At 36.0% G+C, this 13,403-nt stretch overlaps 1 protein-coding gene across 7 annotated transcripts in view; it reads left to right on the forward strand.

Annotated features, from left to right (window-relative positions):
- The window catches only part of Sxl (Sex lethal), a 176,828-nt gene that overhangs the window by 73,888 nt on the left and 89,537 nt on the right, over nt 1-13,403 (forward strand). For 4 of the 7 annotated variants that reach the window (XM_067780813.1, XM_067780817.1, XM_067780814.1 and 1 more), the window contains 2 exons: nt 5,862-6,215; nt 8,406-8,513. In XM_067780813.1, the coding sequence (XP_067636914.1) occupies nt 5,862-6,215; nt 8,406-8,513 (462 nt within the window). The remainder of the gene's footprint in view (nt 1-5,861; nt 6,216-8,405; nt 8,514-13,403) is intronic. The other 3 variants (XM_067780815.1, XM_067780816.1, XM_067780819.1) reach the window with 1 other exon arrangement.

Genomic DNA, 13,403 nt, shown 5'->3' on the forward strand with positions numbered 1-13,403 from the left:
CAGTGTCACCTGGCAACGTGTACCACTTTGCGCAAATAGAGAATATTAACGAACATTATGAGGAACTTTTCTATACTCATTGTTGGAAAAACATTTACCTTGTCACCTCACATATGGATGCAAAGCCAACAAAGGCAACTCTCAGTATTGTCATTATGCCCAGAAAGACCGAGAGGCTATTTAATCGCCACTGTTTCGCATGCGCATTTCTCTGCGCTTCCTTTCAGCTTGCATTAATCGCGTCATAACTAGAGAGGCCATTTTGCTCGCAACAGTAAACCAATATATTTGCCTGCATATAAGCGGGGCGAAAGTTCTTACGAAAAGTTCCTCTCTAAAAAGAGAGACAGAGACTTTCATCGAGGAAGTGAAGGCAATGAAACACTACGTGTTCTTAGTTTTCCAACTCGGTGGGACAGTGTATCCTCCTCTATCGTACGCTTATGTAAGTACTCCTTATAAGCGTCGTGCCCACTCAGTATCTGTGTGAGGCGTTAGTTAAGTTCGCTGTGCTACCGCTCGTATCATTCCGCTATATTTCGTATTAATGTCAAGGTCCAGCGCCCTTTAATCGATTATTCCCAACATTCTTGCCACTTAACTATTATTCGTAGCCTCGCTCTTTCTTGGCATCTTCATATGATCGCCCGTTTTCAATGCCATAGTCCATTTTACTTAAATAGAGGTCAACTGGGATTTTCCGATATAAAACAAGGATTGCGTCGTTGGACACCGTCCGATAAGATAAGCTTTTGCTATTCGTATAGGAGAAATTCGGTAAATCGCTAGTATCACTAACTTTAGGAAAGTTCTCTCCCACCGCCTTGAGGTGCTCCTTCCCAACAAACATTTAGGTTAGAAAACGATTAGAAGACGAATCGAATTCTAATGTATTTCTCTAAGGTAGAAGGTTAGAGTACGATTTGCGAAACTGTCGCGAATTATAGCATTCTCCACAAAAAGGGGACTTCGTTCTCGATATCGAGAAAAGGGTTAGAATTCTAATCGAATTCTAACGTCAAATTCTAATGAGTTTCTAATGAGAATTTTCAAGTGATGCGCAATTAAATTCAATTATTTAAAATCAGCGAAATTGTCATTGTTTCATTATATCAAATACATTTATTTGGTTATAATCTTACGTATTAGGAATGAACATATTTCAAAGGCTTTTTCTATTATAATAAATTAAAAACGTACTTAAAGATTGAGCTCAGCGTTGGTTTGAGGTACGGATGAGGAAGCGTTTTCTTAATGCCATTCAAGTATCCCTTCAATAATCTGCTCGCTTTCCTTTTTTAACCTTTTTTAATTCATTTTCACTTACTAGTATTTTATTATTATAAATAAAAAAACTTATTTCTCAACTTTTAATATTTCCACTATTTTCATTTTGTTTGTATGACACTAAGAATGAGTGATCATGTGCAAATAATCGATAACTGTGACAATAATCATAGCATCGCATTTCTGGTGTTATTCGAATCGTTTCACAGTCGAATTCTAACCTAGTTCTCTAACCTAGTTTTTGATTCGAATTGCATTAGAGAACTACATTAGAATTCTAATGTAAAACTACAATATTTCTCTAACGTTAGAAACTGTGTTTGCTGGGTTAAAAGTTAGTGAGTCAATGTTTACTCCTAAGTATTTCAAGAAAGGGTTTGAACTTATTTGTTAATATCCTATGGTTGTGACTAACTCATCCGCAGTCTGCTTTGCAATATCTTATTATGGCCAGAACCGCATATAATATGATTGCATCATCTCATCTGTTATTTGAATTTTTTCTTGTTTACACGTTTTTAATATATTTATTTTATTCTCGTCCATGGTGATAGAGAACAAAAGAAAAAGAAAATACAGCACGAAAAAGAAAACAAACAGAAATCCGAAAAACTTTCCTACTTTTTGTTTTAACGCTCATTTTTATTTATTTATTATTTTTTAGCTCTTCCAAACTACAATATTTTACACATTAAAAACCTATACTATTATTACATTTATACAAAATACCTATGGATTTTACTCTCCTGCTCCGCCTATCACACCGTATGCCCTGGGTTCAACTCCCGGGCAAAGCAACATCAAAATTTTAGAAATAAGATTTTTCAATTAGAAGAAATTTTTCTAAGCGGGGTCGCCCCTCGGCAGTGTCTGGCAAGCGCTCCGATTGTATTTCTGCCATGAAAAGCTCTCAGTGAAAACTCATCTGCCTTGCAGATGCCGTTCGGAGTCGGCATAAAACATGTAGGTCCCGTCCGGCCAATTTGTAGGGAAAAATCAAGAGGAGCACGACGCAAATTGGAAGAGAAGCTCGGCCTTAGATCTCTTCGGAGGTTATCGCGCCTTACATTTATTTATTTTAACCTAAAAAATGTTAAATTAACTTTTTTGTGTGTGCCCCGTCAAATTGTGCAGTGAGTTAAATTTGTTTCACTGCTTTCTAATAAATGTTACTAACAAATTTAAAAAAAAATGAACACTAAGCTAAATAAAAATTGCTCTGTAGCTATATATAGTTTTCTAACTGACTCTATTAGAACGTATTTTTGCCACACAGTATGGTAGTTAAAAGGCTGGTCACCCTGTGTTTCACATTTTTTGGCCGTATCTTCACAGCCAAGCACTATAGGAATCAAAATAAACTGCTCTAAGCAAATGGATTCCTACTTTGAGATGGCATTACAAATGGCGAACAAAATTTCGAAAAGTGTGAGATGAGTTACAGGGTGACAAAAAATATTATTTTCGAAAGTACATACCTTTAAGATGAATTTTATAGAAGCCTTCTAATATAGTAGTTTTCTTAATTTTGAAAAGAAAAATTTCTTTAATAATAATAAATTTAATATTTCAAATCGAGTTTGTAATAACTCTTAACTATTTCCTAATAAAAATATTTGTTTTAACTCTTCGTCAAACCATTAATTGGCATTATTTTTTATAAATTACTAGATATTTATTGTAATGGTTTCAATAATTTTTCAATGTGTTAATATTTATTATTTTGTTGACTTTCGAATTTCCCAGTCAAATAATTGCGTTAATTTTGTACCTGGGTCAATTGAAATATTTTAGTTGTTTTTTCTATTTCGTGGAATTTTTGCATTTTCGTTTTAAAATTTAAATTTACTCTTTTTTTATTTAAAAAACAAGATTTGATTTTTTTTCAATACTTTTAAAGTAATTTTTTTTTTGTTTTTTTACCTGAAAAATCAATATTTGTTTTTTAATCCTTATTTTAAGTGTTAAAGTTTGTGTTAAGCATTTTTTATTTAGGAATTTGTGCAATGAATTTTTTTTGTATTTTTTATATTAATTTTTTGTTATTATTATTTTTTTTTTGTTTTTCCAATTTGATCCATTTTTTTGTTTGTAGTTTCGTATTCTTTCTGACTTATACGTTCTCCTATCTACATACAATGAAATTTTTTTGTTTTTTATTTTTTTTTTATATTAATTTTTTGTTTTTGTTGTAATTTTTTTTTTTTTTTTTCAATGTGATCCATTTTTTTTTTGTTTGTAGTTTCAAATCCTTTCTGACTTATACGTTCTCCTATCTACATACATATATACAATCTCTATCATTTATTTATTCTATAATTATGTAATATCTTAAACTATCAACGTTTTTTTTATACGTACGCGTTTATATTTGGAAAAATACTTATTGACTATTGACTTGTTGTGACCTGGTCGTTGTTATTGTTGCTATTTATTAATCGTATTCTTTGTTAAATAACTTTCACATTTTCCTCACCATAGTTCTAAAATTCATATTTATTAATATTTAGAGAATGCGTTAAAAAAAATTATTAAAAATAAATAGCGTTGTCAGCTCTAGACAGAAAAATGAATATAAATAAAAGTAAAATGAAAAAGTAACTTAAAAGTGAAAAGAACGCACATTCATGCTTCTGTCGAGAAGGCGACGTATAATTTTTCTTTTTTTTTCAATTCTTGCTTAGATATTTTTAATCTTTCTTTTTACTCTTTAGTATACTACAATGTTACAGAAGATTTTATTACCCATCAGGCATTTTAAAAAGTGTGTTGTATGGGAAACATTTTTTTTAGCCGAAAAGTCCCAAACAATTTATTTTATTTTATTATTAATAATTAAAAGTTTGATGGAACGAAAAAAAGCAAACTTTAGTTGCAGCACTGTAGCATTTAATATTGTTTTCGACCTATTCCTGTTTTCATTTATAAAATGTTTATTTTTTTATTTTAATATTTTCTTTTTTATTTTGTATTTGTTCATTAGTTTTTTGTTTCTATTAAACTTTTTTTAATTTAAATCATTAAGCGGGTGGCGTCTTGATAGCTTTTAATGTATGAAAACATTTTCGATTATACCTTGTAAATCTCTTCAAAACCTTTTCTCCCGCGATTGGGATTAACCTCCACTCCTGCAATGGTTGAACTGTTACAAACACATTCATCCAAAGGCGTGCCTTTGTTGTTATGCAACTTTTCCAGCTCCCCATTGAATAGTTTATTCATTTTTTTAAAGGAAATTTTTTATTTGAGAGAGAAGGCTTTAAGTGGGTATAATCGAAACAGCTGTTGCCTTGTTCGTCCTAATGTCACTTTTTTATTTCATTTTGTATTTATTTGATGTTTTACTTTTATTTTTTTTATATTTTATTTATTTTTTTTTATATTTTTATGTTTTATTTATTTTTATATTTTTTGTATTTTTTTTATAAATTTTAAATTAATGTCACCTTTTTAACTTTTAAATCATTAAATAATTTTTTTATTTTTATAAATTTTTTTTATTACATTTTTTTATTTTTATAAATTTTTTTTTATTACATTTTTTTATTTCATTTTATATTTATTTGATGTTTTACTTTTATTTTTTTTTATATATATTGCTGATTTTTGATAGCCTTGTAAGTACTTATTATTGTAAAAAATTTAATAGCTGATAGGCCTTAGTTAAATAAAACACAATATTTAAAGTTGTGTTGTTTTTTTATTTTTTTGTATTTTTTTAAAATATTTTTTATAAATTTTTAAATTTTTTATTTCTTTATTTATTTTATTTTTTATTTGATATATAAAGTTGTTTTTTAACAATGTCGGTCTTCTACAAGTGCACTCCATACCAGATAATAAAGTAAAATTTAGTTATTCGTAGTCAAGTAGCATTAAAATTTAAAATATTTTAAAATAAAAAAAAAAATTATTAAAATTAAATACGATTACTTGGACTCACATTCTAGCGCATTTTAAGTTTTAAGATTTTTTTTTTGTAGTAAAAAAAAGTTGTATTGTTGTTCAGTAGCGTTTAGTTTTATTAGAAAGTGTTTTTTGTTTTCTGCAAATGGCCAAAGTTGAAATGATATTGATTAATAATTAAATGTGTTTTTGCTGCATACAGTTATTAAAAACAAAGCAACGGTTTTACATATAAATTGTGCATACTCATACTTGTTGTTTGGATCATATTTAAATATTCGTAATTTTATCCCTACACAAATATTTCTCTGCAAATGCAAATCAAGCGTTAAATTTTTCACCAAAAAGCAACAAAAATCTTAAAAAACAATAACATTTTTTTAAAATTTTTTTTTTTTGAATGCTCGTTAAAAATTGTTCAACTGCAATTTAAATATGCAACTAATATTTTTACCAGAAAACAATACTAATAGTGCATCAAATTAACATTTCCAAATATTCAACGTTTAAATATATATCACCAGTCGGTGTGATATATATAGACATACATATGTATATCCTTCAGAGATCAACTTCTTGAACAACTCAACTTGAACACTTGTATGAAAAGAAAAGCGCGCCATCTATTGTATGTTCGTACCTTGTTTTTGTTTGAATTGATATTTCAGTCACGTTATGCGTTTTCACCGCAGGACACAGATTTCACCTCATCGTATCCAGGTCCAGCAATGAATCGGCGGGGTTATAATGATTTTTCAGGCGGTGGCGGCGGTGGTGGTGGCGGCGGTAGTGCCATGGGTTCAATGAACAATATGGCGCCCGCTCTCAGCACAAATTCGCTGAATTGTGGTACCGGGGGCGGTGGCCAAGGCGGTGGTATGGGTGATGGACATAGCCATGGCAACAATGGAACAAATTTAATTGTGAATTATCTGCCGCAGGATATGACAGATCGTGAACTATATGCTCTATTTAGGACAATCGGTCCAATAAACACCTGCAGAATAATGAGAGATTATAAGGTGAGTGAAGAAAAATTTTATTTACATACTTCTGCTCATATTTCGGTATTTTTTTCCGATTGTGGTGAAAGAATTATTCATTAGTACAGGGTGTTTCAAAAGGAATTTTATATTTTGTGACAGCCAATGTTTTTTTTTTTTTAATAAAAAAAGCAGGATTTCGTAAGCTGTGCTGAAATTCATTTTTCATCGCGTCTGTCAGTCGTGTGGCAGCATGGAATTGCCTGCTAAGTAACTAAAAAATTCAGCCAATTTGGTTTTATTTTTTTAGATTTTTACGATTATTATTTCTCATAGACCCACTCAATTAGAATATATTTTTCCCCTTTAATCGTTGTGATGGAGGTTAGGTTTCGTTACGTGTTACGTATATTATCGCGTCTCACATAGGTAGATTTTCAAGTTTTAGGCGGCCAAAAATAGTTTATTGCCTATATCTTCTTAAAACTGTTTAATAACATTCGTAGTCGGCATAAAACATGGCAATTTATAGGAAAAATTAAAAGGAGCACGACGCAAATTGGAAGAGAATCTCTGCCTTATTCTCCTCGGAAGTAAATCGCGCCAAACACTTTTTTTAATATACTTCTTACATTGGCTTTTGTGTTGTTTTTATTGTGCCTTATGCCACTTCTAGTGTCAACTGTCAGCTGTCAAATTTAATGACAAACGCTCAACGCGACGCGAACAGTGGCGCGCATTCGACATTGAATTTATGCATTAAATGCATATCAAACACTTCAACAGCGGGATTACTGCGACCGCAAGCAGCTCGAACACCGTGTGCCAAACCACAAATCTGCCTGATGGCGTGACTATACTTTGTTTTTGTTTGCTTTTATATAATGCCTCAAAACTGCGCGTGCGCTCCCCTTTAGGACGAAAAAGGAATCTGCTGTACACCCAACAATACTGTCACTTCCTCCCTACAGTTCTAAATCCTTAAGTACTGCACCAACTTTTCTAACTGGCAGCATTTGAATATTATAACACTGATGAATGTGAATGATATGAAAAAGTTGGCGGCTGAAGTACGCTGCAGTGCTTTTATTCTGCCTACATTGAGGATGTTCAATACTGGAAAATAAGGGGACGATTCTGTTTAGTTCGGTTTCAAGTGAACTGAGTATTTGGACCAATTGCAATTATGTTTAGCTGATTTGGTGGTCAATTACCATTTCCATTCATAGGCTCTCTGGACCAAAAAGTTTATAACAAATGAAGATGTTTGGAAATTTTAGTTTCCCCTGTTTGCTATTGAGTACAGTCGCCCCTTCGAAGGCAATTTCTATGTTGCGATCAAGGAAATGTCGAGCGAATTCCTTCTACGATATTATGAGAGTGGGCTCCAACTTTGCCAACGTTCTCGTCTAGTTTGGATTTGATTTTACGAGCAGGTTCTCTGGCCCAGCTTTATTCTGAGGCCAATCCAACAGTCACCAATTTTCTTAACTTATGCAGATAGTTAAGCCACTGGTTTTGTTTGAGACAAAAAGTTTTGAAAATCAATAGGGCAGTTCAGAGTTTTGTGCATTTGATATAGCAAACTTTGAAATAGCAAATATAAACTACGGATAATGAACAACATTTCTCTATTTAAAAATTTTCTTTTCATAATTGGTTTTGTATTGACATTTGCTGATTTGCTTTTTATTGTTGAAAAAATATACTAAGGGAGTCCAGAATTTTGTGTATTTGGTGTTGGAAACGTTGCTATAGCAAATGAAAGCTACGGATCGTGAACAACTTTTTTTCGTTTTAAAAATTTTCTTCGCATATTTTGTTTTGTTTTGATAGTTATTAATTTGTTATTCAAAATGGAAAAAATAAAATATGTTGCGTATTTGCCATGACGTAGCAAATGCATAGCGGAATTATTATTTGGCGTTTTGTGTAAAAATACTACACCAGTTTGCAAATGCAAAGACGAAGCAAGTCTTTTTTTAATAAAATTTCGAGCAAAATTAGAAAAATTTGTATAGCAATATCAACCACAATGTATTGCTGTTTTACACCTTAGGGGCTCTCATGTGGCCTACATTACTTTATAGTACACGATTTAGCGGATCCACGTTCTCAGTTCGGTACATCACTAACTTACATACATACATATCTTTATACATAATGAACATTTTTTATGCAATGTTATTTAATTTCCTTTTCTCTTTCATTCATTCACTCTAAATATAGACTGGCTACAGTTTTGGTTATGCATTTGTTGATTTCGCTTCCGAAACCGATTCACAACGAGCGATAAAAAGCTTAAATGGTATCACGGTCCGCAACAAGCGTTTAAAGGTAAGAGAAAAAATATAATTTTAAATATATTTTATTTTATATTTTGCATTTTTCTTGCCACTATACAAGACCTGGAGGAATTCAAAAGCTTCCTATCAAAGACGCGCATGACTGCGTACAACACAGCGTTGTCCTCTAAGAACATTCAGAGGAAAATCAAAGCCGCCATGGTGGAGCAAGAAGCTGAGTCTTCTTAGAGGACAGGTAAAGGAAATTTTCAAGTTGGCAAAAGTCGCAGAAAGCGTAACCTGCAGGGACGAGTACAAGGATCTGTAGAGGATCTACAAGGGCAATATCCAAAGGACAAAGAGCTTCATGGAAAAATTATATGCGGCCATCGAGTGCTCCAGCGAAACAGCGCAGTTGACAAAAGTTCTAGCTAGGGGAAATATAGTCCATTGAATAAAAAAGAGAACAGGGAATGATCACGTAGTAGTGAAGAGTCCCTTGAAGCGCTTCTCGCCGTACATTTCCCATCTGAAAATGATGCAGAAGGGCAAGCAGACAAAAACTTACACTTCGATCAAGTAGTGGGTAGTGCCGGGCTTGGTAACTAATACCAAGATCGTATGATTGGTGATGACTTTTTCTAAGTTTAAATCGTACCGGGTTCAGCCAACCAGCCATGCTACAAAACTTAAGTAGAGCGTGCATAAGACAGAATTATGTATCCTACAGTTGAAGTAGTGCTCGTTTCGTTTTCAAATCAAATGCAAGGAAGATCAGTTATGTATATGTATCCCATTGGACAAGGCCTAAGCCAGGAGGCATGCGCCTGCAGGAAAAAAAATGTGTTCAAATTATCTAGGAATCATTCTACACAGTAAGTTGTCTTAAAAGCTCAAGGTGGAGGAGAGAGTGAAGAAGACTTCGACGGCACTTTATAAGTTCAAAAGGAGGCTGGGATGCACGTGGTTTTTATCGCCCTCTCTCTTACAGCGATTGTAAAGCTTATCCTCTACTGTCCCTGTTTGGTGGACGATCACACAAAAAACTACCTTCCTCAAAAAATTTTACGAGGAATGCAGACTATTAATGCTCAGTTAACGGGATCCTTGAAAGCAACCCCGATGGCTACACTTGCACATTCCTCCTACAGACCTGTTGGCGAAGAATATAGCCTTAAAATCTGCTAATGAGACTCACTGCCTCGGTGCAGCTTGATCGCACTGCATACGGCCGTAGTAGTATAGTGTCATCAAATATTGAACGAACATAATACCTAGTTCCCTAGCAGGTCTCACAATCTTCGATCAACAAAGTTATTCTTATCATTGAAAAGAGTGTAATATAGGCTTATGATGGGTATTATGACTGGACACTACCTTCTGGCGTCACATGCTTTTAAATTAGGACTTTTCAATAATATCAAATGTGGGAAGTGCGAATTAGAGGAAGAAACGATCGAGCACGTTTTGTGCAAGGTTAAGACTCCAGCTATTAGGAGTGGCACAGCTATCAGATCTAGAAGCAGCAAGTAGCATATGTCCAAGAGAGCTTCTAGTATTTACCAAAAGGACGGAGTTCTTTTCTAACATATGTCCTGGTTTCTGATAGGGTAACACTATGCACTCGTTGAATCCATAGGAGGTTCTCAAGAACCAACGAGTTGTTGTAGCGATAAGGACACTCCCCGAAGGCCTTGGGGGGGGGGGGGGGGGGGGAGGGGTGTTATCGATGTTGATGGTCCTTTGCCGGATGCAGATCCGGTACGTTCCGGTACCAAGCCCGACCATCTCGGAAACGATTTGTTATGACCACATGCGACCTTCTAGGCCATCCCGCCCTCCCACCCTCTACATCCATGACGAGTTCGGGGTCGCCAGAGTCTCGGCTGTTAATGAAACAGGATTCGCCACGGATAGGTGAGGTTGACAATTAGGTTTGGAGAAGCTATATATTGCACTGGCAAACTGAAAGGGTTGCGCTACACAACCCCTTGAATGTGGTATTTTAGTCGCCTCTTATGACAGGTATACCTACCGCGGGTATATTCTAAACCTCTAACCCGCGGGGGGGTCGAGTTTTAACCTAAGCTATTGAAGATTTAACATTAAATCCTTTCATGTCCAAAAATCTCGAATAAAGCTCTTAAGTTTAAATATGTTGCAACGAATATTTACGATGATTTAGTTTACTTAATTCCTCACCTCAACTCCTTCATTCCGCTCACTAAACGCTCGGTTAGAGGTCAAGTAGGAAGTAACGAAGCGCAACGTTTTACTCTAATTCGAATTCGCATCCCTTGCCAAACATCAAAAAAACAAAAATTGTTCATTACTAAAAAGCAAAATAGTGAACAATTAAAACCACACTCAAGAACCTGCTAACAAAGCTTGATGCACCTCACCCTATCCTTAACCAAACCGTTCTATTATATTCATTTCCTCTTGCCTTGTCTAAGTGTTTTGATAAATTGGAATTTTAGATGTGATTTTTTGTGCTAAAAGATTTTTGGTTCAGGGCGGAAAGTAAACGAAATTTCATCTTCCATGGAAAGGTGTAAGCCAAAGATTTCTATGTTATTTTGTTTGCGAATAGTCCGCTGGTAACTGGGTGACGCCTCTAGTGTTGATAAAGGTAGCAGAAAAGTTCGTAATTGGGAGAGTGCTAAATTCGTCGGAAATACATAAGATGGAATGCTGTCATAGAATTTGCATGTAAAAGACGCGAGACCTTAGCTCGGCCTAGTTACTGTACTGTTGTTAGGAGGCTATTGGAAAAATGTCAGGGTTGTTGTTGTTACCTCAAAAACACTCCGAAGGTTTAGGTCAGGTTATCAAAAAATCATGCCTGAGGCAGTCGGCTAGTAGCGCCGCCACATCTGCAACTGAATGTAATGCTGAATGTATACCCGGTCGACATTGTATATTCGATATGCGGGTTTTAAAATTGCGAGTCAGGCACTCTACCATTCTAATTAGCTTCGAAGTATCTCTTGCAAACACAGAATACTGTGACCCGGACTCTTTCTTGCAGACTCGAAAGGAAGAGTGGTGTGGTGAACCCAGCTGGAGCAGGAGTGTGGTGCTTTTGTTTAGATCCCAGCTAAATGACTGGATTAGATAATGAAAGCACATTTTTCAATAGCTCGGAGTTAGCTGGAAATTTAGGCAATTCGATTATGTTCCTAGACAATGGTAATGTACTACGCGATCGCGAATGGCCTGTGAATGCCTTATCCCGCTTGCTGTCGCTTCGGGCTTATTCAGTAACAAAATTCCTGACCCGAGCAAGCATGACGAAAACTGGGGTTTGAAAATAGTACTGCCCGATGAGATTTCTTGCAACGCGGCTAAATTATTGGATTTAATCCATCAGTGTTAACTGCATGGAAGATGACTTCATCGAATTCTCAAGTCACTTTATGCTGAACTAACCACAATTTTTAATGAAGAGCCGTAGTGTTCGGCAGCGTGATCTGTTGTTGTCATTGTTGTAGCGATAAGGTTGCTCCCTGAAGGCTTTGGGGAATGTTATCGATGTGATGTTCCATTGCCGGATACATATCCGGTACGCTCCGGTAACACCCGACCATCCGGGAACGATTTGTATGGCTACATTAAACCTTTAGGCCATCCCTCCCTCCCTACCCACAAGTTCCATGAGGAGCTTGGGGTCGCCAGAGCCTCGTCTGTTAGTGAAACAGGGTTCGCCGCGGATAGGTGAGGTTGACAATTGGGTTTGGAGAAGCTATATATTGCGCCGGCAACCGGAAGGGTTGCGCTACGCAGCCCCTTGAATCTGGTATTTTAGTCGCCTCTTACGACAGGCTTGCCTACCGCGGGTATATTCTGATCCCCCAACCCGCTGGGGTGGCACCGTGATCTCAATCGAGACGCTGTCAGGGAACCACCTTAATTACGCTTGACCTATCACAAGTCTTCGAAAATTCTAGTCACCGGTCGCTTTTATCGGTTATTTAGAGCGCCACTGAATAAAAGAATTGGATGTACCAACTAAGGAGGGCAATCGTATCATACTGTGGCAGGTGGGGGATGAAGCCTTTGGGGAAGTTTTTGGAGTTTACAAGTCCGCTGGTCATAAAGACTTGTAGACCTCAAACTCATTCCTCTTAGAAAAAAAATTATAAATAAATACTTGGCGCCGACTCCGGACGGCATAAGTCCTAGAAAGCTTTTAGTATTTGCCAAGAGGACGCAGTTATTTTATAACATAGGTCATCCTAGGGCTTTTCAGTTTGGTCGTTAAATAACTTCTTGTAACACTATGGACTCATTCATTCTATGTCAGGTCCTCATGAAGCGGCCAGTTCAACCTACTTACTTACTTACTTACTTAATTGGCGCTTAACCGTCTAAACGGTTATGGCCGTCCAACAAGGCGCGCCAGTTGCTCCTTCGCTCCGCCAACCGGCGCCAATTGGTCACACCAAGGGAGTTTAAATCGTTTTCCACCTAGTCCTTCCAACGGAGTGGGGGCCGCCCTCTACCTCTGCTTCCATATGCGGGTTCCGATAGAAACACTTTCTTGGCCGAGGCATCATCTTTCATTCGCATAACATGGCCTAGCCAGCGCAGCCGCCGCGTTTTAATTCGCTGGACTTGTTGATGTCTGCGTATAGCTCGTACAGCTCATCATTAAATCTTCTTCGGTACTCGCCATCGCCAACGCGTAGAGGTCCATAAATCTTTCGAAGAACTTTTCTCTCTAACACTCCCAAAGCCGCATCATCTGCTGTTGTCATGGTCCATGCTTCCGCCCCATATAGCAGGACGGGTACGATAAGTGACTTGTAGAGTATGATTTTCGTTCGCCGAGAGAGGACTTTACTTTTCAATTGCCTACCTAGTCCAAAGTAGTAATTCAACCTAACCTGGTAGAAATGCATTCCAAATTTTTGCCAAATCACTTTCGAAAGGCGACACC

Source organism: Eurosta solidaginis, chromosome 4 (assembly GCF_040869045.1).
Source record: "Eurosta solidaginis isolate ZX-2024a chromosome 4, ASM4086904v1, whole genome shotgun sequence".
Classification (NCBI taxonomy): domain Eukaryota; kingdom Metazoa; phylum Arthropoda; class Insecta; order Diptera; family Tephritidae; genus Eurosta; species Eurosta solidaginis.